The 27,427-nt window shown below is 50.5% G+C and overlaps 1 protein-coding gene across 1 annotated transcript; it reads right to left on the minus strand.

The window, feature by feature from the left end:
• Positions 1-27,078, minus strand: LOC108961902 (pinopsin-like). Its single transcript, XM_030227204.2, has 4 exons — positions 26,760-27,078; positions 24,442-24,800; positions 6,813-7,037; positions 1-3,174 (listed from the first exon to the last, which is right to left on the minus strand). Exons 1-4 carry the CDS (start codon positions 27,076-27,078, stop codon positions 2,992-2,994), a joined length of 1,086 nt encoding a protein of 361 aa, XP_030083064.2. The 3' UTR covers positions 1-2,991.
• Between the last annotated feature and the right edge of the window lie 349 nt (positions 27,079-27,427).

Here is a 27,427-nt window from a genome sequence, read left to right on the forward strand (position 1 = left end):
CCACGTGGCAGGAACCCCAAACTCCTTGAGATTTAGCTCCCTGCAGCTCCAGAGGGTGCTCCTCCTTCTCCTGCAGGACTTGGGCTTGTTCTGCCTCTGATCTGGGGCCTTGGCCTTTTACAGCTGAGCTGGTGTTTCAGTTCAATTCAAGGTGAGGCACAGGGGCACTGAGAACTGATTTGCTTTAAATGAAGTTTCAGACTGTGGCCTGAAGCTCTCTTAGAGTGGTGAGAAAACTCCCATTGCCTGAAGAGACTTTTCCTCATCCCTTCCTGGGACGGGGCCACCACAGTCCAGATAGAAAAGGAAAGAGTGAAAGAGTTCTTGGAAGCTTTTCCTCTGATCAGTGCAAGGGGTCTGTGCCTCTGGGAGGTGACATCTGATGACATCTCACATCTGATGTGTCCCAGGGGATGTGCAAGGCTCCCTCCTCCCTGTGGTGCCTGTGCCCCATCATCCTTTGTTCCTTTTGTGATGCTGAGAAGGGAGAGCCCGAAGGAGAGCTCTGAAGGAGATGGGGCTGTTTGAGTTGTTTAATGTTCATTTCCTTGCTGGCGTCAGTTCTGCTTGACTCTAAACCCAGTTCTTGTGTTTGTATCTGAAAACTCAGCAAAGTCTCTCTTGTGGCATCCTAGGGGCTCTCTGGGGATTGGGTCTGCATGCACTGAAATGCATTCACTCAAAGCTAAATAGCTTTTCCTTATCCCCCCAAAAAAGGATGCAAAGTAGTGCAAAGGGTGAATTTCGGTCATTTAGCTAATTTTTCATATACTGAAGGTGCTGAAAAACAGGTAAGGGAAGGTTTGACTGCTTGCTGAACACCCTGAGGTACTGCTGGCTACACAGCCACAGTGCTTTGTTAAAAAAAATCCAGGTAAATGGTTATAAAGTGATCATCTCATTTAATGGCAGCAAACCTGCCTGCTGAAATGAAATTACAAGCTGCTCATAAACCTCAGAAAGTAGAGAGCTGGACACTCATTGAAACAAATGGGAGCTGGAGCCCTTTTCAAGTAAAGTGTAAATTGAATTCTGGGGATTTTGGTGTTGTTGTGCTGGTGCTGGTGTGTGTATGGCCTTTTCTGTGTGTTTTCCATAAAATGGGTCTCACCTGGATGTTATTATCCAGCAGTTTGGCCAGAGGAGCTGTTGGGCAGCACAGGTCAGGTGCAGCTGCTGTCCCTTTGGTGCCCAGTGTGGGAATGGTGTGAGGGCTGTGCTGGTGAGCTGCTCAGGAGAGGAGGCTGGGCAGGTACCACAGGAGAATATTTTTATTTACAGCTACACCATCCTGCATGTTTCCAAGCAGGGCAGTTACAGGCTGCTCTCAGGTGGTGTTTGCAGCAGGTTACAGGGTTAATGCAACAGAAACCAACCATTTGTGTTGAAAACACACATTTGTAACACAAACCATGAATTATTTAAAGTCTCCAAGACACCCACCAACACCAGATTGGTATGCTCTAAGAACAAATCCTTGCATGCACAAAACCCACCAGTCACAGAGCTGCAATACTATTATTAATGTAGAAATTCATACTGGATTTTAACAATCTACCTAGAGACAATATCAAGGGAAAAGATGAACTGAAAATTTCCTGGCATGCTTTCTAATCTGAAAATAACAAACTACTTTTTAAAAATATGTGCTTGGGAATAAAAAATTGATTAGTATTGCTTAGCAGTAAGTGCTTCTATTGCTTAGATTTCATCTACTAATATCACCTCAGTAAAAACCTTAATTCATGGCTTCTGCTTCTGTATTTTAAAACATTTGGTGTTATTTAGGTTATTAGTACAATTGTGGTTTAGGGAAAAAAAAAAGAAATAAGTTGTGAAGTACTGTTGTGACTACAAGGAAGCTGTTGTTAATATTGCAAAGAAAAAACAAACCCACATGCCTGGAAGAAAAAGACAGTTTTGATCATCTGAAAAATCCAAAATATCCTTTTGGAAAGGTACCCTGGTAATGATATGCACAGTGTTCACTCCCCCAGACCCCTATGCTGGCTAATTATGGTAATTACAGCACTGTGGTACAAGTTTTTGACAGCTGTGTTGGCAGGGCTGTGGATTTGCTTCTGTGTGAAACTCCTCTGAAAGAAGGCATTCCCATGTAGCTTGGGAATTGAAGAGTGATTCTCCACTGAATGGTGCCATTTCATGTTTTCCTTCCAGTCTGGGATGAAAATATTGTCAAATATTTTCAAATATGTCAAAATATTGAGATTGTGCTCAGAGTTGATGAGGGAGAAGGTTGTTCCCTCTTTGTTTCTTTGTTTATAATTCTTCCTCCAGCTGCACTTCTGGGGCTTTCCAATGCTTTTCTGTTTGCAGGAGGCACCACTGTCCCTCCCTCCCCAAAGATGCCCAGGAGGAGGATCCTGCAGAAGGTTCCCCAGCTTCCCTGGGGGGTCACAGGGACAGCTCTGGGTCAAAGCAGAATTCTTTCAGCAGAATTCTTTCAGCAGAATTGTTCCCCAGCCCTGCTCCCACTGCTGCCCAGGGCTGCCCTGCAGCTCTCAGCCTCCCTGGCTGGCCTGGCCCCTTGGCCCCACAGGTGCCCCCAGAGGCCCCCTGCCCAAGGGCTGGGGTCACTCTGCTTTGCTCCTAATGCCCACCAAGTGGCATTTCCAGAGATTCCCAGAGACAGGGGCTTTGCCCAGCTGAGTGCTGTGCATTCCCAGCTGCTTCTTCACTGAGTGCTGGAGGAAGTTATCTTCTGGTGCACTAACTTTGTGAGCTGACAATTAAAAAGAAAAGTCCCTAAAATACATATTTTCCTAAGCTTCAGCTGCACTGTCTAAAGTTTGAAACATAACCAATACATGCACTTTAAGTTTCAGCAGAGCTTTACCCTGTAACTGCATAGTTCATCTGTTCAGGTTTGTACTGAAAAGCAACACAAGGAGGAGCAAGATCCAAGCCAGGGAGAGAGGGACCATCTGCAGGCTGACCATTCCCTCCTGGAGAGCCTTGTGCCTCCTCTCCTCACATGCAGCTTGTTTCTTGGAGCCCTCCTACAGCACCATGCTCTGGATCTCTCTTTTGGGCTTGGCTGGGCTTTGGCAGAAGCTCTTCAGAACCTGGGGTTTGTTCTTGCTTTTTCAGCCGGGGCAAGGAGCTCTGGGGGGATTTGTTGCACCTCAGGAGCTCCAGAAAGCACCTGTAAAACTGGCACACAAAGAGAACAGCAAGTCAGCAGGAGTTTAATTCAGCTCAGGTTTTGTAAGCCAGGTTTATCTCAGGATTTGGTATTAATAAAGTTCCTGGGATAGCTCTGGAACAACACGGGTGTGATAATATCTGGTATTGGAGGTTGAAATGTTCTGTCCAATAAAACATGTCTGTTGAATGCAGGGAGCCCTGACCCAGGGAATGATGGGCTCCACGATCCAGAATGCTGAACAATTGCTTTATTAAGCTATACTACATCACATTAATGCTATATTGTGTCTATACTACACAAAAGATACTAAAGAATACTAAAAGAAAACCCATGACTGTCTGAGACAGCCAGGACACAGCTTTTTCCCCAAGTGGCCAAGGAAACAAAACAATCCTCAGCAGAATCCAAGTGACAAATCCCTTCAGGTAAACAATCTCCATAACACATTCCACGTGTGCAAAAACAGGAGCAGAGAATACAGGTAAGAATTGTTTTCTCTTCTTCTCTCTGTGGAATGGCTTGAATTAATTGAATTGCCAATGGAACTGATGCTGGCTACTCTCATTTGGGTTTGACCAGGGAAAAGATGAAAACTTGGTTTAAGCTCTCAGGAGGGTTGGTTCAATATCCATAACTGGAGGGATTTTTTTCAGTTGCATGGCAGAACATTCTGTGCATCTGAGAGCAGAGGGAATGTGCAAAGCATGAGGACAAGGAAATTGCCTGTGGCTGAAAAAAAAGGTATTTTAGGTGGTGTGGATTGTGTGCATGGCCTCCCTAAGGCTGCAGGGTCAAAGGCTGGTAACTGATCTCTACGCTCAAGAGTCCAAAACAACATTACTGGTAATTCTTTGTACAACACAGCTGCTAGCAACGAGCTCTGACAACTCTTGTTGTCAACAGCCAAGTGAAAAATCATGCTGGATTTTCATCAGCAGCCTTGCTTGCTGGGGAAAGTGTCTTTTTCAAAGTTTTACACAATTTTTGCATCAGCTGAGGTTCCTTTTTTTTCCATGAGAAACTGCATTTTCTCAGGATTAAAAACTTACTTTGTGATATTCATAAATTTTTCATCACCCTCTCACCACTGAGCATGGAAATATTAAGCAGCTTCAAAACTCATGGGCAGTACTGTCTATTTTCTAGTTTTTGCTTTGCCCCTCCCCTCATGGTGAAGCTCTCACGGCTCTTCCCAGGTTCCTTTCTGCAGCTGTTCAGTCCCCAGTGAATTCCTGTTACCCTGGAGAGTCTCCTCAGCCTGTTTAACCTTCGCCTGGTCCTTGCCTGGATGCATTTCTTGCATGTGAATGTTATTTTATCTGGCCTGCTCTCAGATTTTATCCAGCCTGATTAGAGATTTCTGAGCATTTACCAGAGCAGGGGGGAGCCTGGACACAGGATTGTTTTAGAATAGCCCAGAATTACAGGGCAGTGTCAGCTGTGTGAGCTGCCAAGGCATCTCCTACAGATTTGCACAGCCTCAGGAATGCTGTTGGTGTTGAATGTGGTTTTCTGGGTGACAAACACCTCCTGCTTTCCCATGCCTGGCACTCCTGGGTGGCTGCAGCATCTCCTGGCCTGAGGTTCTGTCCTGAGTGCAGGGAAACCCAAACTACTGACTTCTCATTCTGCACTGAGTGAAACCCTGAGCACTGATTGCTGCTAAAACACCAACTGAACAATGCAAACCAAGTGGAACTGAAGCAAAATCCCAAACCAAAACCACCACAAAAACCCCTCCACAAACAAAATGAAGTGTGTGTGGAGCACGAGGAGTAAAAGTTCATGGTGAACTTCAGGAGTCTGACATGGACAAACCCAGTTTAATTTGTGTCTAGCTGCTGTTTGTGTCAGCAAGTTATTCAGTAAAAAGATTAATTTAGAATTGTCTGTAAAAGCTCCTCTGCACAGTCTGTGTTGTTTTGGGGTGCTCTTTGCAGCCATGCACACGTCCAGATCAGCCTGGGGGCTCTGAGCTGCCTCTCTGGGTGTGACCAGGGCTGGCTGTGCTTGGAGTGGGGCAGAGTCACCCTTGGTGTGTTGGGCTCTCCCTGGTAGGGGATGGCAACAGCTCCTCCACATTGCAGGAGGTTTCATCAGAGTTCATTCAAAAGCTAAATCAGAGAAGAGAAGGGAAAGAAGGGCTCCTATCCCAGGGAATGCTGCAGAGAAGGGACTGCACCCCCTGGGCTGTTTGTGGCACTGAGTGGAGCTGGTGGAGGCTGAGGAGGTGATGGATGGTGTCATGGAAACTTTCACTCCCTGGCAATTTCTCATGTCCCAGGAAAAACACCCACAGCTAATTTAAGCCAGACCTAAATCAATCTTTTACCATCACCATTTGTTTCCAAGAGAGAGTGAGCAATTTACTATCTGTGCTTCCAAAAATCATTTCAAGTGGACAATTTGCTGGACCCAGAGAAACAAATGATCCACCTGCTGTAATGCCAGCAATGCAAAGATCCTTGGAATGTGCCTGAGCATGTGGGCTGGTGGAGCTGGACCTGGCTGAGGGGTTGGAGGAGCTCTGATGCTCTCTGCTTTCCTCTCTGCTCATCTTCACTTTCATTGTCAGTCCCTGTGCCAGGGGCTCGCCCAGCTCCTGCCTGCTGTGTGCTTCCCCTGCTGCAGCTCCTCTGGCTCTGCCTTCTGGCAGATCCTCACCAGCTCCTAGGAGGGGAGAGCAGGACCAAAGAGTGGCTGAAAATCAGGGAGAAAATCAGAGAGCTGGTGTTGTGGGGAGGAGGAGTTGCTGGGGGCAATGGGCTGTGCTGGGTGTGGGGCAGCAAGGGCTCATGTCCTCACAAGACTTCACGTATCTGAGTCACCTCAGACCATTCCTGGTGCTTTCACTCTTGCCAGAACATGGATTTCTTCTCTTCTTGCTGAATTAGGCAATGGAAAGGAAGAACTTATCATTTGCTATTTGCACATGTGGGGAGCTGCTTGTCCAACTGCCCAAAGCACAGATTTGCTGCATGGATTTGCTCCTTGGAGCCCTTTTTCAGAGCTTCCCTCTCATGGATCTGGGTGATGTCACTGAGCTCGCTTTATCTTCTGTGGTTATTAATTGTTGTGGTGTTGTGGGTCCCAGGGTGAGGTGAGAGATGAGAATTTGACTCCAAGTTCTCAGAAGGCTGATTATTATAGTTATTATGTATATTATAGTTATTATGATTATATTATAGTATATAGTTATGATTATATTATATTATATATGATTATATTATATATATTATATTATATTATATTATATTATATTATATTATATTATATTATATTATTTACTATACTAAAGAAAGAGAAAGGAGACATCAGGATGCTAGACAAGAATGATAATAAAAACCCATGACAGACTCGGAGTCTGACACAGCTGGACTGGGATTGGTCATTAATTAAACCAATTCACATGGAACCAATCCAAGATGCACCTGTTGGTGAGCAACTTCTAAACCACTTTCCAAGCAATCAGGTAATTATTGTTTACATTTCTTTCTGAGGCTTCTCAGCTTCTCAGGAGAAAATCCTGGTGAAGGGATTTTTCAGGAAATATGCCAGTGCCAATCTCCCCTCACCATTTTGTCACTCCCTGCACAGGTGGAATCCAGCTGGAAGAAGGAAGGAAGGAGAGCATTTCACTGACCTGTTTGTTCAGAAACACGTAGATGATGGGGTTGTAGACAGTGCTGCTCTTGGCAAGGATGGCTGGGATGATGCTGGCTGCGGGGGTGATGAGGCCAGGCTGCCCAAAGGTGGCCAGGAGTGCCACAGCTGCATAGGGCAGCCAGCAGAGGAGGAAGCACAGCACCATCACCATCACCATGCGCAGGACACGCTGCTCCCGGCCCCGCCGGGGCATGCTGCTCACCTGGGGACAGAGCACAGGCAGGGTCAGCCCTGCTGCCACTGCCACCGGCAGGGAGGGGCCTGCCCTGGTGCCTGGGTGTGTCACAAACAGGACAGCACTGCTGGGGCACCTTCCTGAGCTTTCCTGCAGCATCAGCCTCGTGACACGGCTGAGACAGTGGGAGCATGGCAAAGCTCACCTACAGCCAGCAGCAGCCAAAGATGTCCTTGTTACAGAGCATCCTAAAACTTTCTAGCCAATGGCACATGGCTAAAGCTCACAGACAGCTGTTCTAGCTAATTACTAAAGGCACATGCACACCTGCTGCACACAATGCTTGCTTGTCTGCTTTCTATTAACAATGCACAATACTCCATTCTTTAGCTTAAAACCTTCCACCATCTTGCTAAGCCCATTTTCCTGCAGTCTTCAGGTCCATATTAGCTAAGCCTACGACTCAAGCTATTGTTTCATGTCCTTGCTTGCTATATCATTGTAACTTTCTCTACCTCCAGACTTTGCAGCTGATTCTAATTTTCTCTGCTCTTTCTGTTTCTGAGGTCTGCTTTCCCAGCTTCCTGAAAATCTTCTTTCTTTTACTGTTTCCCACACCTGGGAGCTCCTGGAGTGGCTGCACGAAGGGCAGGGCTGGGGTGGTGAGTGCTGAGTGTGTCCCTGACAGTTGGGGCAGTGATGCCTTTTGGGGACTACCTAAAACCAGGGGCCAGACAGAATTAAGGCAATAAAAATCAGTTCTATTTATTGAAGGGCCTTCAGGTACATTTAGAGCACACAAAGCCCCCCAGGGGCTACACCCAAAAATGGACCATGGGTTTTCACACTTTTATAAGTTTGGGCCATTTGCACATTGGGGGTTCATCTGACAATTCCAGCTTCAGCTAATGAAGCCATGTACCCCCAGTTTGCTCCCCCAATTCACTTTTGTTTCCATCTCTCAGGGCCTGAGGCAGTGAGGTGTCCTTGATTGCCTAGCCTGGAGAGGAATTGTTGTGTCTGCCCAAAATGGGAAAGCAGCAGCTCACACTGAGTGTGGAGTTTAGAGTTATGCACTAAAGAACTGCAGGATTACAAATACATGGAAAACACAAAAGGTAAAATCCCAAGGCATCAGCAGGACCAGCAAAAGTGCTCAGCATCTACCAGAGCCTCGTCCAGCTCAGTGCAAACCCCAGCCTTTAACAGGAGTACCCTGGGCACGAGGCAAGGAGGGGAGATGTGCCCTGGTGTGAGCAGGGGGCAGCAGCTCCCAGAGCCTCTGCCCAGTCCTGCCAGGAGATCCCCAGGCAGGATGAGGTGTGCCTGTACCCACAGGCACTGGGGCTGAGAGAATTCCCTTCCCTGAACTAAAGTGATTTACAGCAGGCTCCTCCCCTGGGCTCGGGGCTCACTCCTAGCTGAGAGTAAATCCCACTGCATGAAACACTGCTGGCCTGCTTTGCTGCTCTCTGTGAGCTTTGGAAACCAGACCTCCCAGGGGCTGCTGTGCCATGCCTGCACTCAGAAGTGCTGCAGTAAGCACAAGGAACTACTTATTACAAGCAGTTTTATGGGGAATCCCCCAGGATGTATTTGAGTGTTGGGAGTCACCTTGAGACTAATTAAAAACCCCAACCAAAACTGTTCAAAAAATAGACCATATCTGTAATTGCCTGCTGAGGGAACTCAAATACCAAGTACTTTATAAATATCTTGTTAATGTGCAAATGAAATCTTTTATGACACTTGTCTGTGATTTAAAAGAAAAAAAAAGTGATGTTTGCTGCTAGGCAAATAAAGTTGTTAATCAAAATATTTCCATTAGCAAGAAGTGAATATTTCACTCAGAGCCACCCACAGGCATCAGTAGCTCAGATTTATTCACAGCCATCTCAGACAAAAGCTCACATTTATCTTCTTCCATTGTATCTCTGGAGCTGATCAGAATGTTGCACTGCACATTCCCTGGGTGTGGATTTCTTGAGAGTCTGAGACACCTTGGTATAAAACTTCAGCCAGGCTGTGTGATGAAGTCCAGACAGCTGGACTGGGGTGGGAGTAGGGCTGGAGACCAGAGAGGGGCTGAGTTTGCATCATGAGTGCTTGGTTTGTGAGGCTCCTGAGGAGAGGCACTGGAAGGCATCAGCAACAGCTGCCAGGGCTCTGCATCCCCCCACACATCCCAGCTCTGCATCCCCCCACACATCCCAGCCCTGCTTCCCCCACACATCCCAGCTCTGCATCCCCCACACATCCCAGCTCCTCTGTGCCTTCCTGAGTCCCTCCTGTCCCCCCCATGCCAGGAAACACCTGGGCAGGTGGTGGGTGAGGGTTTGCCTGTGGAGCACCTCAAGGAAAACCAGAAGCTCCCTGTGGTTCTATTGATTTCCATCAGTTCCAGAAAAGGAAACCCAACCTCCACTTCCTTCAGACAAGGCCAGAGAGGACACATGTTTTACTGGGGTGTTCTGGCTGGAAGTCAGGCTGCTGTGAGGCTGGGATGGGAGGAGGGCTCTGGAGGGAATTCCCTGGAATTGCCCTGGGCAGGGCTGGGGTGCCAGGGAGCTGAGCAGTGCCTGCACATCTGCAATCCCTGCTGCAGGGGAAGGAACAGCTGCTTTGGGGCACTGCTCCAGCTCAGAGCCCATGGGGGACCTCTGCTGCTGCCTGTTGCAGCTGGGCAGTACTCCCTGCTCAGCTGCCTCCACCAGCTCTCACCCTCTTGATGTTTGAAATGTTTTATCCTTCCCTAAATAAAAGGGAAAAGCTTGCAGCGTTCAGACTGCTGATGCAGGCAGGGAATGGCTCCATGGATAAGCAAGAAAAGGTTCCCATTTCCTTGCCAGCAGCAGGATATGATTACTTTCATCCTATGAGGCCAGAAATTGGCCAAAATACCCCAGCTGCCAGGGTCCCAGCTCTGGGTGTCTCTGGCTCTGGACTGAAGGCACTCCAGACAGTGGGTTCATGGTGGGACTCAGGTGTTTATTATTTCTTACCAGTAAAACAGTCTCACTGCTGGGAGTTCTGCACCTTTTCATCAGAAGGCACAAAATGCCCAACAATCTCTTGGCACAAGGGCTTTTAAGACTGAACTCTCCCATTAAGAGCTGACACCTGGATTATTTCCCTTTTACCCCAATAACTGATCCCACAGAGCCCCCAGTGCAGACTTTTCTGCCCAATTCCAGAATGCCACCCAAACCCATGGAGAAGGAGGAAGAAGAAGGTGAAGAAGAAACCCAGGACAGCACCCTGTGCCTCCATCTTGCTGCCATCCACAACATCCTAAAAACCCCAAACCCTCAATTTCTCACCCAGTGACACACCCACACTGCTCTCTATGATCTATTGCACACTTTGGTGGGTTCCAGTCTATCTTGGGGTCTGGGGAACTTTCTCCATGGATGAGGGTCAGAGTCAGAGCTGCCCTGGGGGTCAGGGCACCCCAGAGCAGACAGAGGAATATTCCCTGTGGTGCCCCAGGTTTGCACAAGAAATTTTTAACATCCTCCCACTTCTCTAACTCTCCTTGAAGCATTTTTTGCTTTTGACAACCAGGCTCCCCTGGTCAGCCAAGGAAACCTGACACACTCATATCTGGCACACATGCAGAAAACTTCTGCAAAACTAAATCAAACCCATCAGCCTTGAGATGTTGCTGCACCCCATCAGCAGATGGAGACTGGGCTGTACCCTGTAGCTGTGGGCTGTGCCTGGCAGCAGATCACCCTCTGCAAGTGGGCAAAGCAGAGCTCTGTCAGAGTAATGCTGCTGAATGGTGCTGTGGGCTTTTAGTTTAGTTTTGTCTTTATTATTATCATCACTGCATTAATTAAAGGGATGGGACTATTTTGGGGCTATGATTTATTGCTCAGATAAACATCAGTCTCAGAGGCTGTGAAATTTTAGAGGAGCAAGCAGTCAGCCATAGCTCAAAGTAGTCACAAGTTCTTCATTACAAGGCAATACAGAACTTTCTGATCCAATGGACAGTTGCCACAGGGTTTATTTTACTTTTCTCACCTATCTCCTTTACTCACTTCTGCTGCACTGGGGTTGTTTTGCCCCATGGGGTCCTATCACACAAGCACACAAATGCTTCTATCATAACATCTAAACTCTCAGCCCCACCTTTACATTATAAACCCTTCACATCTTATCAATCCAATTTTTTACTTACTTAAAGCACATTCTTACTTACAACTACAGAAACATAAATTGATGATTTTCCTGCTTCATGTCAGTGCATTGTATTTTCACCTCAATCCAAGCTTCTCCCAAGGCTGCAGATCAAACCCTCCTGTGTCTGTGGAAGTTTCTTCCTTTCCATTTCCCAGAGTCTGGGTAACTTCCAGGAGACCCAAGAGCCCAGGTCTGGCCCGTGCCTGCCCGTGGTTCTGGCCCATGGAGGGAGGGCAGCCAGCCCAGGCTGTGCTCAGCACAGGGGAGCCCTGCCTGTGCACTGTCCTCTGCTGCTGGCTTGGGCAAAAATCTAAACTTCAATCTGCTGTGCAAGAAGTTTGTTTTTAAAACCTCACTGTAGGGTTTGGTATAGAAAAAAGCTGTGAGAAATCTGCTTTTATAGCCCTTGCAGTTTCTTCACTGGAAATTGAGTCTCTGTTCCTTCTAAAATGATCTTTTCAGTTTCCTAGAATTCATTTTGCCTCTGTATCACACCTTCTAGGTTGAATTGTGTCCCAGGACTGGGGAGCTGCAAGCCCTGGCCTCACCTTGCTCTTCCAGTGTTTTTTTCCTCTTGCTTCCCAGGGCTGTTGATTTTTTACTGGCTAAGTCTCTTTGTGTTTTCTCCTGCAGAGAAGCACTCCAAGGTGGTGATTCAGCCTGCAGAAGTGATTAATTTGCCTTTATAAAAATCTCACTGACCATAACTGGGACTGCACACAGCCATGCCCCCAGAGCAGGAGCAGAACTGCTCACAAAGGAGTTTGTGTGGAGTGGCAAGGGGTGTCACAGACAGGAGCTGTGGCTGAGGGACTAATGCACAAACCAAAAGGACAGGTTTGAACAGAGGGCACTGTGGACACAGCAAATCCCTGCTGGGTGCTGCTGCTCTGTGCAGAAAGAACAGAGTCATCACTTCCCCAGGAAAGCAAAACCCCTGGTTTCAGCACGGGGAGTGGAGATTGCTCAGCCACATCCAGCCTGGAGGGCACAGCTGAGCCACCAAAGCCCTGGGAGGAACTCCTGGATCCCCAGGGCTGTCTGAGAGCCTCAGCTGAGGGCCTGGCTGTGCTCCCTTGCCTTTCTGTGACACCACCACACTCTCTGGAGCCTGAGAACTGACAGCAACACTCATGGGACTCAGAGGATGGGAAATGTCAGAATAAAGGAGATAAAGGGAAAAACCTCAACCAAAGTGGGCATGGGCTGGCCTGAGGTGTCTGGGATTTGGTCTCTTCAAGCCAGGTCTCACAAGCTCTGGGAGATCTGAATCACACCCGAGATAGCTCAGCTACCCCAGAGGGCACAAAATCAGCAGGATGGCTTCTGTGGCTGAGTTGGAAACAAAAAGGTTTAATAACAGGCAAAAGAACAAAACTCTTTACAGAGAAAAACCGAGCCAGGTGCAAGAGGTTTTTGCTCCTGGTAAAACCTCACAAAAGCCATTAGTTCCTTTTTTTAAATTCTTTTTCTAGTGAATTGCTTAGGCAGGACTTTTTAGCTCCTGTCCAACTGGCTATCAAGTTTGAGGTGAGGTCCCCCAGGTCCTAGGAGATGCCTTTTCACCTCACTGAGGAGAGGAACTTCTGGGCTTTTTTCCTTTTTAAGGAGACCGAGGACAGTTTAGTCACTCCATCCACAGGAGGCACATCCCTACAGGTGCCAGCTGAGCCCTGTGGGCAGAGCAGAGACAGAAGGGGCAGCACAGGCAGCCCTGGGCTGTGGCAGCAGCTGAGCAGCCTCAGGCACCCCTGCCTGCTCATCAGGAGCCCCAGAGCTCTGACCCCAGACACTCTGCCCTGGAGAGCTCCTGGCTGGGGCTGTGGGAGCCAGGCTGTAACCCAGAGGAGATGGAGATGGGATTGAACTGCACAGCCTGGGCATTGGGGGTCAGCCTGGTTCCTTCTGAGGAGGATGGGAGAGCTCCTGGTGTCCCTGCCCATCAGCACATGCCTTGCTTCTAACAATGGGTAAATGTAGGTAGCTGAACTGGATGCTTCAGGGGAAACCCTTAGCTGTTTGGGGCTGGGATCAGAGGATCTTTGAGGTCCCTCCAAGCCCAACCCAACCCATTCAATGATTACTGAGAATTTCCTTGCAGTTCTGAAGCAGTGGGCAGCCATTCAGTGCTGGTTTAACAATATTTCATGATCTGCCCTAATACTAATTAAAAAAAGTTTTGCTTGCAAAGGAAGTAAATGGCTGACAGTCCCATGCAGAAATGTTGCAAGAACAAGTTAGAATTTATTTCTAAGGAAGTTTTTGCCTATCCCTGCTGACACTCAAACCTTTGAATGATGTTAAAAGCCTCGAGGTACATGCTAAAGGTAGAAACTCCTCAGCTGCACTCCCAGTGAAATCTCAGCCCCATCCACTCAGTGCCTTGCCAGGAGGATGAGAGTGGGGAGAGCAGGTGCCAGCTCTGTTCCCTGTGTGGTTCACTGCCTTCTGTGAGAGGAGGGCTCTGCCCCTGACAGACCTGGGGCTGGGGACAAGGGAGATGGAAACTGATTCAAACCAGTGGGTGTTGGTGTCAAGGGCAACCCCCACAGTAATTCTCAGGCTGGGACTCCTTGCTCAGGAGGAGAAGCAAGGCTGGCAGTGGGCTGTGCAGAGCCTTGCACCTTCCTTCCAGCCACAACCACAGCATTCCTCACTCTTGGTTCCTTGCCTGCCACTAAGGGCCTTTTTATGGGTAATGGAACACCTTAGGCACAGGATGGAATTCAACATCTGTAAGAAATTCCTTTTGCCTCCAGCTGCTGAATATTTTCAACCAGAATTCCATCCTTCTTTTGCAGCTGTGGGGCTGGGGGAGCTGAGCCTGGAGTTGGGCTGCACCCAGGAGGGGCTCTGCTCTCCCCCTTGCTCTGCTCTCCCCCTTGCTGTGGAAAGGCAGAGGAATCCTCAGCCACATCAGGACATTTGTTTTGAGAGGAACAGCAGATTTGTCTTTCCAAACCTGCTGTGGGTCTGCTGGGAGATAAAACCAGCACTGGGAGATAAAAGAAACAATGGGAAGGATTCCACTGATTGATGAATGGAAAAAGAGATTTGCTTTTAGAAATCAACTTTAGGTTTGCTGAGAAATGAAATTAGACATTGAGAGATGAAGGAAACAATGGGGAAGAAAAACCCCTGAATTCCATAAGAATTAAAAATTAAAAGGGAGAGTTCTACACTAGAGGGGAATCTTTGGGATCAGGTGTTCTGGGCAGTCTGAACCTCTCAGGTATCTCAGCCAAGGGGGAAAGAGAGAAGGGAAATGTGGCTGGAAATTGGGATAAAAAGGAGGCTGCACCTCCAAAAATTGGAGAGACCCCAGGGGAATGCCCCATGACCTCTCCCTTTATTGGAATTAATCCCAAAAGGGCTCCTCTGTCTCCTTTTTGAACATCAACCTCTGGTGTTTGTGGATTAATTTTCTTGACAGAATCACTCAGGCCTGACAAGTCCACGTAAATCACTGATTCTCTAGTCACACATTTCCTCTCCCCCTGCCTTTTTCCTGTGCTGAGGCACAGTTTGGGTTGCCCTGTGCATCTCCCTGCTTCTGGAAGGCTGTGGAGAGCTCCACCTCCCCTGGCTGTGCTGTGAAAGGGAACCAGGTGACAAATGTGACCATTCCTGGTGTACAAAATGTGCTCCAAACCCCACTGGTGCCTCTGCCTCAGCTTCAAACCCAAATAGAGGCTGTGTTCCTGTGCCTTAATGCTCCAAAACACCCCAAGTTTGCCTGCTCATACAAACCCCCCAGTCTGGTGGGTCCAAACAAAACCTCTGAGCCTGGGCTGTGCTCCTGGTGCTGCCCAGCACTAAGAGCTGGGGGAGGATTTGCCTCTGCAAAACATCTTTTCTTTTCCTGGAGATGAAGGAAATCTCCTGTGGTAAGAGAATTAACGAGATTGGTGCTGTGGAAATTTGGCCAGAAGCACTCAAAGCTGGTTGTAGGAAAGGCAGGTGGTCTCAGGCTGGCAGGGATCACACAGCCCATGCAGGGACCATCCTCTCTCTCCTGATGGCTCTCTGGCAGCTGCTGCTCCAGTACTAACACAGAGCTCTGCCAGAGCTTTGGGAGGGTGAGAGGAGAGAGAAGAAATCCATTTCCTTCTGCTGGGCTCATGCCTTTCACCTCTGCAGCAGTAATTTATCTCATTTCTGAGAGGGCTTGGAAGGGGCTGGAGGAGTCAGTGAGGGCTGCAAGGGAGGAGCTCTCTGGCTCAGGTACCCTTGAAGTGCTCACAGCATCCTCTCACACCCACCTCTGTCCTCTCAAGGGTGAGCCTCATGATTTAAGTTCAAAATTTAAATCTCAATTCAGTTCCTCAGTTGCTGTTGCAGACATAGAGGGCTGTAAGGAGAGGTCTTGTAGTCACTAAAGGGGGTTAATGTTTAGTTTCAAATGCCAGAATGTTAAAATAATTCATCCTGGTTGTTGGTTGCAAAGGCCGGAGCACCAGGTGGGCACCATGCAGCACTGCTGGGTTCCAGGTGTGGCCTCATTCTCCTCAGTCCCTGTGACTGGGGCTGGAAAATGAAAGGTGCAGCTGGGTGTGGGCTCTATCCCCATCTGTCAGAGCTGGGCAGTTCTCTGCTGTCCATGGGGCAGTTTTTTCTTTATCTCTCCCACAGCCAACCCTCCCTCCAGGAGATCTCTGCTGTCCATGGCCACTGAGTGTCCCTGCAGGGCTGATCAAATCCCACCATCCCATGGGGAGATGCTCTGCCCAGGGGAGGAGCCAAGCATTCCTACCTGGATCCAATCTGCCCTGGGAACAGCCCAGCAGCCTTTGCCCCCTGCATTCCCAGAGGAGCAGCTTTCTGCTGCCCTGCATTCCCAGAGGGAGAGCAGGCCCATCTCCAGCAGCCCTGGAGCTGCAGAGGAAAACTCCCCCCTTGTGCAGGATCCCTGCTCCAGCAGAGCCACAGCTGGCACTGCAGGAGGGCTGAGCCCCCCTGGGATGGGACTGTGCCACCACCCTGAGCCCCCCTGGGATGGGACTGTGCCACCACCCTGAGCCCCCCTGGGATGGGACTGTGCCACCACCCTGAGCCCCCCTGGGATGGGACTGTGCCACCACCCTGAGCCCCTCCTGGGATGGGACTGTGCCACCACCCTGAGCCCCCCTGGGATGGGACTGTGCCACCACCCTGAGCCCCCTGGGATGGGACTGTGCCACCACCCTGACACACAGGGGGCAGGGCATGGTCTGACTCTGGCAGGGTTGTTTTATATTACTACATTTTTATTTTTATATTTTCTTTTATTTTTTTTTTCCTCATAATGAACTGTTATTCCTATTTCTGTGTCTTTGCCTGAGAGCCCCTTAATTTCAAAATTATAACAATTCAGAGGGAGGGGGTTTACATTTTCCATTCCAGGGGAGGCTCCTGCCTTCCTCAGCAGACACCTGGCTGTTCAAACCAACACCCTGAGCTCCCTGTGACACAGCCAGGGTGCTCCCAGGCTGGGGGCTCCCTGTGCAGGGATGTCCTTTGGGGTTCCGGCTCTGCACAGCCCATCTGTCAGTGGGAATGGCCATTACAACATCTCAGCACCACTGATGCCCTCACTGGTTTGGTTCCCCTCCTTCTGCACCTTGCACTGATTCTTTGATCAGTCAGGACTGGTCAGAGTGTGTCCTTCTCCCCCAGGGTGGAGTTCTTTCAGGTTTTGTTGTCTGGGACACACCAGGGGAGGGGGGCAGTGGAGCTCAGCCTGCAGGGCACGGCTGCTCCTGCTCCCCTGCCAGGCTCTGCCTCCCCCACTGCCTGTGCTCTGACACTTCCAAGCTTTGGAAGCACCTGAGGGAAAATACTGGCACTACAGGAGAAAAAAAATCACAGCTGCCTTGTTTTCAAGCAGAAAATTCCTCGCTGTGCTCCTGGGTGGGTGAGTGCTGCTGGACAGATCATGCTGTGGCACACCCAGCAGAGGCCATCTCCCCTGCAGCTCCCTGGGCAGGCAGAGCCCCTCTTTGAGCAAATCCTCCAGGGAATCCCAGTATCCCAAAGGGGGGAAGGGTCTCCTGTTGTTCCAGAGCAGCACCTGGGCTCTGGCCCTCCTTGCACCTGTGCTCTCGATCCACATGATGCCTTGGGAGTTCAGCTTGTGGATTTTCCATGTATTTGTAATCCTGCAGTTCTTTAGTGTATAACTCCAAACTCCACACTCAGTGTGAGCTGCTGCTTTCCCATTTTGGGCAGACACAACAATTCCTCTCCAGGCCTGGCAATCAAGGACACCTCACTGCCTCAGGCCCCAGAGATGGAAACAAAAGTGATTTGGGGGAGCAAACTGGGGGTCCATGGAGTACATGGCTTCATTACCTGAAGCTGGAATTGGAAGAATAACCCCAGTATGCAAAAGAACCAAACTTATAAAAGTGTGAAACCCCTTGATCCATCATCCATTTTTGGGTGCAGCCCCTGGGGGCGTTCATGTGCCCTAAATGTACCCAAAGGCCCTTCAGTAAATAGAACTGATTTTTATTGCCTTAATTCTGTCTGGCCCCTGTTTTAGGTAGTCCCCAAAAGGCATCACAGGGAGGGATCAGATCTTCCACTGCCCACAGAAGGAAGAGCCCCTCCTGCAGCTCTGGGCAGAGATAACCACGAGCATCCTGAATGGGCAGAGCTCCTGCTGCTGTCCAAGAGAGGAAATACAGAAACATCCCCCTCACATTTTCACCGTGACTGAACTCAGCTGCAGCCAGGAAAGCCAATTCCTTGCTTTTCCTGAGCCTGGGGGGATTGACCAGAGGTGATTTCCCTCTTCCATCACTGACCTGCGTGGCCTCTGCAGCTCTCTGGGCTCAGCTGTCTCAAGACTGATTTTCTCTTCCCTGGTGGCTGAGGTGTTCCAGCTGTCATGATTCCTGCCCTTGGGAATGTGTGTGTCTCACATGAGGCCCAGTCCAGCCTCAGGTTATGGTGGCTATTGAGGCTGTCCAGGGGAAAGCTGGAGGAGCAGTGGGATCACCCTTTCCCCTTCCTGCCAGGAAGGGAATTGCTGGAACACAGAGCTGTCCTCCCCCAGTTTCTCCTGCCCGTGCAGCACCAAGCTGTTTCCTGCACTGGAAACTGCTGCACTTGCTAATTGACACGAGGAAATGAACATGGGACACATCAAAGGCCTCCTCGCTGCACCTTTTTGTCTTTTCCATAACTCTTGAGGGACCAAGGGGGCAGAGGGACGGTGGAAGCCATGCCAAGGTGCTGGCTTTTCCTGCCCTGCCTGTGACTGCTGCAGGGTGGATTTACCCTGGCGTGACCCAGGGCAGGAGTCTGTGCACAAAAGCAGAATATTGAGCTTCTCACTGATCTGCTTGGATGAACAGTTTGAAGGCAGGCCCTCAGATTCATTTGTCAAGGAGAAAATAGAAGAGTAGGCTGGCTGTGAATTAAAGGGGAAAATCCCCACCCCAGTGTGACACAAAAGCTGGGATCGATTGTATTTGCATTGTGACAAGTCATGTGAGAGGACCTGTCAATGGCCTGTCTAACTCCTGAGCTCACAAAATGATTTATCTGTTTCCAGCCAGCACTTTTGAGGCTGCACCAGCTGCTCCAAAAGCTGGGAGCAGCATGGTTGTGTGCTGCAGGATCCATGGATTGTGCCTGTGAGCTGGCTGTTCCCAGCTGCAGTCTGGGATGCTGACCCTGACCAGGTGGTTTGCACAGACAGTATTGGGATATACACAAGACAGATGATGGAATTTGGACCTGGTTAGCATAAGAGATTTGATAACAGGATGCCTTGGCATGAGCAAACAGAAGTTTGAGGATTAAATCAAGATTTCAAGAAGATTCAATCAGACAGGTTTACTGGAAAAAGAAAATTACATCAGACTTCTGCAAGCAAGAGATGTTTAAAATGCATAAGTTTGCTAATGTGATTTTTAACCCAATCATTGTAGCAAAACATTACTAGCCTCCCTAAAATAGCATATAAGCAGTTGTACTTCACAATAAATTTGGGTTTTTTGACCATCACACCGAGTCCCCATCTCTCTCTTCACTGCCCATGGACAGGTCCTTACTGGGCACCTCTGCACACCACACCTGGGCTGTGCAAAGGGCTGAAACACAGGAAGGGCCAGGGTGTGCAAACCCAGGGCACTGGGAATGTTCCTCTGTCTGCTCTGGGGTGCCCTGACCCCCAGGGCAGCTCTGACTCTGACCCTCATCCATGGAGAAAGTTCCCCAGACCCCAAGATGGACTGGAACCCACCAAAGTGTGCAATAGATCATAGAGAGCAGTGTGGGTGTGTCACTGGGTGAGAAATTGAGGGTTTGGGGTTTTTAGGATGTTGTGGATGGCAGCAAGATGGAGGCACAGGGTGCTGTCCTGGGTTTCTTCTTCACCTTCTTCTTCCTCCTTCTCCATGGGTTTGGGTGGCATTCTGGAATTGGGCAGAAAAGTCTGCACTGGGGGCTCTGTGGGATCAGTTATTGGGGTAAAAGGGAAATAATCCAGGGGTCAGCTCTTAATGGGATAGTTCAGTCTTAAAAGCCCTTGTGCCAAGAGATTGTTGGGCATTTTGTGCCTTCTGATGAAAAGGTGCAGAACTCCCAGCAGTGAGACTGTTTTACTGGTAAGAAATAACAAACACCTGAGTCCCACCATGAACCCACTGTCTGGAGTGCCTTCAGTCCAGAGCCAGAGAAACCCAGAGCTGGGACCCCAGACCAGGGAGAGCCCTTCATCCTTCAGGACATCCCCGAGCCTGGGGTGAGCTCAGTGCTGGTACCAAGTCCTGCTCCTGGCAGAAATTCTAAGCTGCTGTTTTTGGCAGCCCCTTGGTTGTTGGCACTGCCAGAGCTGTCTCTGGGGGTCCATGTGCCCTGCTTCTGCTGGCTGGGGGGTTTGCAGAAGTTACAGACACCTCCAAGCTCCTCAAAGCAGCCAGGAGGGTCTGGGTGAGGATGAATCCAGCCTCCCTGCACTGCCAGCTGCCTGTCCCAGAGGGTTTGCCCTGGAAAGCTGCAGCCCTCTCTTTGCTTCTGCCTGGGCCCTGCACAGCCCTTCACAGCAGAGCTGTGAAAGCAGTATCAAAGCAGAAAGACTTCTCAGAAATGAGATAATTAAGACTAAAGCTCAATGGGATTGGAAACCTAGATAGCCCTCATTTTCTAATGGGTGTTTTCAGAATTCAGATTTCTTGTAGCAGTGTGCTGTAAATCATCCCAGCTCCTGTGCTGTTCATTTTAAACTGCTCAGTGTCACCAACGTGTTTTCTGGAAAATCCTTTCTTTAGGATTTTTCCCTCCTGGGAAGCTGAGAGGCCTCAGGAACAAACTGCAAACAATGATTCTCTGCTGCTGTGGAATGCAGCAGGTGGATCTGGGATTGGTCTCATCTGCTTGTTTCTAATTAATGGCCAATCCCAGTCCAGCTGTCCAGGTTGTCTCAGTCACAGACAAACCTTTGCTATTCATTCCTTTTCTATTCTTAGCTGACTTTCTGATGAAATATTTTCTTCTATTCTTTTAGTATAGTTTTAATATAATATATATCATAAAATAATAAATTAAACCTTCTGAACATGGAGTCAACTTTCTCATCTCTTCCCTCATCCTGAGACCCCTGTGAACAGTCACAGCTCAGAGCAAACCCTTCCTTCTGGCCATTCCCTGCCAGCCTCAAACAAGACATGGGAGGAAAAGCAGACCTGCTCTTAGTGATGAAAATTCCCTTCAAATGTAAGGAAACTGTGACCTTGAAGCAAGGCAGTGGGAGTGGGAGCCTGGACTGACCTCCCAGAGTTTAAGCCTCCCTTCAAACCTCCCGTGGTGACAATCAGGTCAGAAATCAGAGCATGAAAATACAAATGTCAAGCGAAAGGATACAATTTTTTATGCCTGGCTGAAACCAAACCCCCTGATCGCCCAGCACAGTTTACTCCTGTAAGTGGTGCAGATAATCTCACTTACAGGCAGATATCCATGGCAGGAGCTGAAGGCACCATTAAAGGCTTACACACTGCCGCCTATAATTTAGGATCCACTAAAAGCACAAACATCTGTTCTTCAGTTCCTTAAATATTAAGCTGGCATATGAAGCTTCTTTTTGTTCATGCAAACAAAAAGAAGCTTCGTATGCTTCTTTTCCCACACATGCCAGGGGATTTTGCTGCCTCTGCACCTTGCTGCCCTGGGGGATGCTGGGCAGCAGCTGGGAGCAGCCTGGGTCAGGAGCAGGCATGGCACTGGGCATGGGAGGCAGCAGGGAGGCTCTGGCTCTGCCCCTGCCCTCCCCTCCCCCCTGGCTTCCCAAAGGAGCCCAGCTGCATCCACAGGACCACCCAGTTCTGACTTCCCTCTTTGTGGAAAATCCCCCTTCCAGAAAGGATCATTTCCATCCAGACTGAACAATTTTCATGTGATTTTCCCTCGTTTTGGGGTTTCTGCAGGACCAGGGAGCACAGGAAGGCCAGCTCCTGACCTCTGGAGCTGTCACCCATCTGACAGTGAGGGTGACAGCCCCTACCACCACCCTGTCCCTCTTCCAAGCCACTGTGGTCCCTTCACTGCAGAGATCCCACTGCTCCCTACAGGCACCCAGGGCTCTGCTGAGCTCTGCTGCTGCCATGGCCACAGCTCTCCTGAGGACAGGCAGCTCTCCTGAGCCCAAATGCAACATTTCATGGGATGGCTGCATCAGTGGGAAGAGCATTTAATGTAAACCTTCCCCCTGCAGTGCTGCTGCAGCCCCAGCAGAAATGAATGTTCTTGTAGCACTGGAGAGGGCAGAGCCTGTCCCAGCTCTGGGATCCCTCTGACCCATCAAACAGCACAACCCTCCCAGCAAAGCAGTCTGGAGGAACTTGGGAGAGGGAGAGCCTCTCTTGCAGGCAGGACCTGCTCCAGCCCCAGCTGCTGGGAACACCTTGCAACAAGCAGCACCTCTAAAATAGGATTTTTAGCCTTAAAAGACAGAAAAACACCGAAGTCCTGTGAAATCCAGCCCTGGCCTGTGCTCAGGAGGCTGCTCCATGGTGGTGCAGGAGAAGCAGCTGCTCCCAGCACAGGGTGGCCAGAGGGGACTGAGCTGGCTTTTGTGGGGAATGAAGGATTTGTGACAAGACAATGGGCTGGGGGTGTATGAGGATTCATTTAAACATCTCCACTGATTTAATTTGCTTCTGCCCAAAGTCCCCAAGCAATAATAAGCTTAAATTAAAGTTTACATCTGCAGATGTGGCTCACAGAGTGATCTTTATCTAATTCCCTCTTATCTTTCAGGTGCTCAGTGCACGAGGTGAGCCCAAGCCAGCTCTGGGAACACTGATGGAGCTGGAGCCAGCCTGGGGTGGCTCCCAGGGTGCAGAGACCCAGTGTGGAGGTGTTCAGGGGGTGAATGATCCCTTTGTGCTGGGAGAGTCCCTGCCTGTCCCCAGACTGCTCCCAAAGGGCGGCTGCCATGCTCTCCAGTCTCTCCCAGCCTCTCTGTGCACCCAGCAGCCAGTGCTGGTCCATCACTCCTGGCCAAAGGCAGATTTCTTCACACAGAAGGAAAAACCTCTGCTCTGGCACTTCCAGCTGCCTGGCAGTGCTGCCCTGGTGGGGTTTGGTACCACCTGTTCCACTGGGGGAGCAATATTTAGAGCTATTCCTTATCTTGGCAAAAAAAGCTCATGGTCTGTTGGAACCCCGGCTGCTGAGAATTTCAGACTTTCTGTGCTGCCAGGCACTGAATCCAGTAGAACACTGCATTGACCTGAGGCCATGGAGAGGGCTTCCAAAATGGAATGATAACACTGGGATTGTGGGTGTGCAGTTTGAATAGAAGTGTGTGATATCACAGGGTGGGAAACTCAGAGTTTAAAGGTTTAGAATACAGTAATAGATATAAAGCAAGATGGAGGCTTTAGGGTGGAGGCTGCTCCTTCTTCTTCACTTCTTCTTTACCTTCTTCTCCATAGGTTTGGGTGGTTTTTCATAATTGGATAAAAAAGTCCACATTGCTGGTCAAAGGTGGTTGGTTATTGGGTTAAAAATAAAAATAATTTAGGTGCCATTTCTTAATTGGACAGTTTATCCTTAAAAGGCCTTGCAGAGAGAGACAGGGCTCCATTTTAGTTCATTAGAGTGAAGAGCTGTAGAACTCAGGGTTGTGAGACTGACATAGATCAGAACCAATAAACATCTGAGTCCAGACAAGAAATTCCATCTCACACATCTCCCAGTCCTGGCAGAAAGAAGTCAAGACTCAATGATGGTCATTTATGGACTGGCTTTGTTTTGTGTCCAGGGTTATCTGCCTCATGCCATGGGTCTGTTTTACAGTTCATATTTGTTAAGTTCCATCTTCCTGCTCTGCCTGATCCCACCAGCAACTTGGTTATATGTGACTATTTTCTTGGCAGCCTTTTTTGCAGGGTTCACTTTCCTGCTCTCAGAAGAGAAGCACTGATCTTCAGAAATCCCTGCTCCCACACCCTCCACTGACCATGCAGCTGCTGGACCTGCTGATAATGCTCACCTCTCTCCACAGCATTCCTGCAGATTTAAATCCTAGGACCAATCTCATCAAGGGGGGTAAATCTTTCATAGTTTTAATTAGGGGTAATTTGAAGTACAGAGAGTGCTCTGGCAAACTTCCCTCATCTGTGATGCTGTCATAGGGGCCTCTGATGCCTCAGGATTTCAGCTTTTATATTTTTCAGATCCTGCGCTGCATCAGTGCATCACTCCAAACTCCACACAGAGTGTTAGTTACTGTCTGCACAGTTTGGTCACACAACAAAATCCCTCTGGGCCTGAGATCCAAGGACACCCCACAGCCTCAGGCACCAAAAAGTACAAACAAAAGTGAATTGGGGGAGCAAACTGGGGGTAAATGACTTCAGTACCTGGAGCTGTAATTGCAGAATTAACCCCTGATATGTAAATGGAATTTATAATAACTTGTAATTGTCTGAAAAACTGGTGCCCATTGTCCAGCTTGGGTGTAGCCTCTGGGAGGCTGTGACTGCCCAAGGTGTGGCTGTTGAAGGCCTTCAATAAATCCCCACTTTATCCTCTGGATCTTGTCCAACCTGTGTTCTAGGCAGCCCCTCCAAGGCACCCCCTCCAGCTGTGCACACCTGAGCATGACTTTCAAAGCCCTGGCAGGCTGGAGCCTGTCACCAGGACAGCCACAGGAGAGGCACTGCCAGGGCTGGCAGCACATCTGGCAGCAGAGGAGTTCTAAAGGTGGAAAATGAGGATCATGGGCTTCTGACTGGTTTGGGGTGACACTCAAAAGGCAGCTGAGGAACCAACTTACCTGTCTGACAGCACAGAGCAGCTTGCCATAGGAATAGACAATGATGGCAAACGGGATTACAAGGCAAAAGATGAAAAGACAGATGATGTAGGAGGCATTGTTGGCATCCCTGGAATGCCAGTTCACAGAGCAGGTTATCCCTGCTCCTTCTGGCCCATAGCTGCTCCAGCCAAGCAGTGGGGGAACAGTCCAGAGCAGGGAGTATGTCCAGGACAGGATGATGGCTGTCCATGCTTTCCTGTAGTTGGTGGTGTCAGGCTCTGCTGTCCTCGTCATGGTGCAGCAGCGCTCGTACGAGAGCACGGCCAGGGAGATGAGAGAGATGATGCCTGTGTCAAACCAGACCCTTGGATCAGCAAAAAATCAACAAGCGAAGGCTTTGCTCTGCCTCCCAAAAAGATATTTCGAGCTATGGATGAGACTGATGGCTTTGGAAACAAGGTGGGCAAGGAGAGGGACTGGAGGTGTCCTCCTAAGGGTGAGAGGTGCTGAGAGCCTGGCACCACTCACCAGGAGCTGGGGCTGTTCAAACACATCCAGCCAAAGCCAGGCAGTTATAAATGCTCATCAAGAATTAAGCACACCTGTCTGAATGGATACATGCGTGTGTGAGAGAGCTGCAGCAAAATCCTGCCTCCTCCATCAGATTTGGTTCTTACTGCACCTGTAAAATACAAGATTAATATCTAGACTTGCCCAGAGTGTGGACCTGATCTGGTGCTCCTCTGCCAGCTCTGAAGTGCAGCCTTCTGAGCCCTTCTGGGGGAAGTGCAGCCCCACAGGGTTTCATAAGGATTTCATGCTGTGCAGAATGAAGAGCTGTAGATTAAAGCCATGTCCTGAAGCCCCCTGTGCCAGCAAGTGCCCTCCCCAGACAGCTCATGAGCCTTTGCAGAGACAGTGATGGCTCTCCTGCAGTTGGGGTACTGCCAGCAGACACCAAGGGGGCAACAAAACCACCAGCAGCAAGTTAAAGGCTTCTTTAGCATGCAGAAATGCTGGAGGGGAGGTAATTTCTAAAGCTGATGTAAGAGTTTGCAATTTCCCTCCACACACCCCACCCGGGCGGGCAGCATTGTGGAAGCCATGCTGGCAGGTTCAAGGGGATGTTGCTGGATGCTGACACACTCCTGCTAAACTTTCCTTGCCAAGTAAAGGTTTTACATGCACAAATTTGGCCTTTTACCCTATGTAACTTCATGAGGGAAAGAGATGGCAGCAAACAGCTGCTGCAAATATCTCTTCAGAGTGTGCATAAGCAATGTCAGTGGCTAAGTGGCTGTGGGAAGCCTGGATGCCAGGCTAACCTGTGTTCCTGGGGTGGTTCAGATCTGCCCTGATGGGCAGAGGGATGCTCTGCTGGGAAAGCTTCTGCTCCATGGGAATGCTGGCTGGGGGAGAGCCCCGCCGATGTGTGCCAGTGTCGGCAGAGCTTAAACGTCTTTTACAACCTAAACGAGGCTGATTCTATCCCCGTTTTCATCCTTTAAAGTTTGTAGAGCCCTTCCTCAGCCACTGGAAACACGTTGTGGAGCCTGAATGAGGACTCACAACTTATGCTGCCTGGGCTTGTTCCAGCAAAACAACCACCAAAGCTGGGAAAGTTTTCCCGCAGCCCTGTGCTCCTGGCGTGCCCGGTGCCCCCTCCCCAGGCGCAGCCCGAGCTCCATCGCGCCCCCCGGACACGAGCGCACCGCACCTGCGGCTGCACCCGCTGCGGGCTGGCTCTGCCCTCCCTGTTCCCCGGAGCTGCCGAGGCTGTCCCGTTCTCCCCCCAGAGTTGCCCAGACTATCCCATTCTCTCCCCGGAGCTGCCGAGGCTATCGCATCCTCTCCCCAGAAATGCGAGGCTATTCCATCCTCCCCCGGAGTTGCCGGGACTGTCCCGTTCTCTCCCCGGAGCTGCCGGGGCTATCGCATCCCCTCCCCACTCCGGAGCTGCCGGGGCTGTCCCGTCCCCGGAGCTGCCAGGGCCATCCCAACCCATCCCCTCCCCAAAGCTGCCGGGGCTGTCCCGTTCCCTCCCCGGAGCTGTCCCGTTCCCTCCCCGGGGCTGTCCCGTTCCCTCCCCGGGGCTGTCCCGTTCCCTCCCCGGGGCTGTCCCGCTCCCTCCCCGGGGCTGTCCCGTTCCCTCCCCGGGGCTGTCCCGTTCCCTCCCCGGGGCTGTCCCGTTCCCTCCCCGGAGCTGTCCCGTTCCCTCCCCGGGGCTGTCCCGTCCCGTCCCTCCCGGCGGGCAGAGCCTCGCTCTCCGTCCGGCGGTGCAGCCCCCCAGCCCCGTCCCCACTCACCGCAGAGGGCGGTGGCGAAGCCGTGCCAGGCGCAGGCGGCCCCGGGAGCGGCGGCGTTCCCCGCGGCCAGCCCGAGCGGGGTGCCCAGCGCGCAGCCCAGCAGGTCGCTGAGCGCGATGTTGAGCAGCAGCAGGTTGATGGGGGAGCGCAGCGCCGGGAAGCGCCAGAAGAGCAGCAGCACCAGCAGGTTGCTGCAGAAGCCCAGGCTGCCCACTGCGCCCAGGCACACGGCGGCCGCCAGCCGCCCCGCGGGGCCCAGGCACCGCTCGGCCTCGTCCCGGCCATCCCCGCAGGCGGCGGCGGCACCGCCCGCCCGCATCCCCGCGCCCGCCCCGGGCTGGCACCGCCGCACCGGAGCGCCGGTGAGCGGCAGCGCCGAGCCCGCTGCCCCCGGTGCGCCCCGCTCGGGCCGGGCTGCGGGAGCTCGCTGTGCAGCCGGGGCAAAGCTGAGGGGAGCGGTAAATCCGGGCCAGAACCCAGCGCGGGCTGCGCTCAGGCACCGCCTGGGCCGTGTGCGAGTCTCGGCTCGGCACGCAGCGCTTGCAGAGTAAAGCTGAGAACAACACGGGCTTTCCTAGAGCGCTGGAAAGGTGAAGCTTGAGCTGCCAACCAGCTACAGAGCAAAGTATTTATCAGCTGAAGTTCCTTAAAATCTAAGTTCTGGCCAC

This window comes from Serinus canaria, chromosome 9, assembly GCF_022539315.1.
Source record: "Serinus canaria isolate serCan28SL12 chromosome 9, serCan2020, whole genome shotgun sequence".
Lineage (NCBI taxonomy): Eukaryota > Metazoa > Chordata > Aves > Passeriformes > Fringillidae > Serinus > Serinus canaria.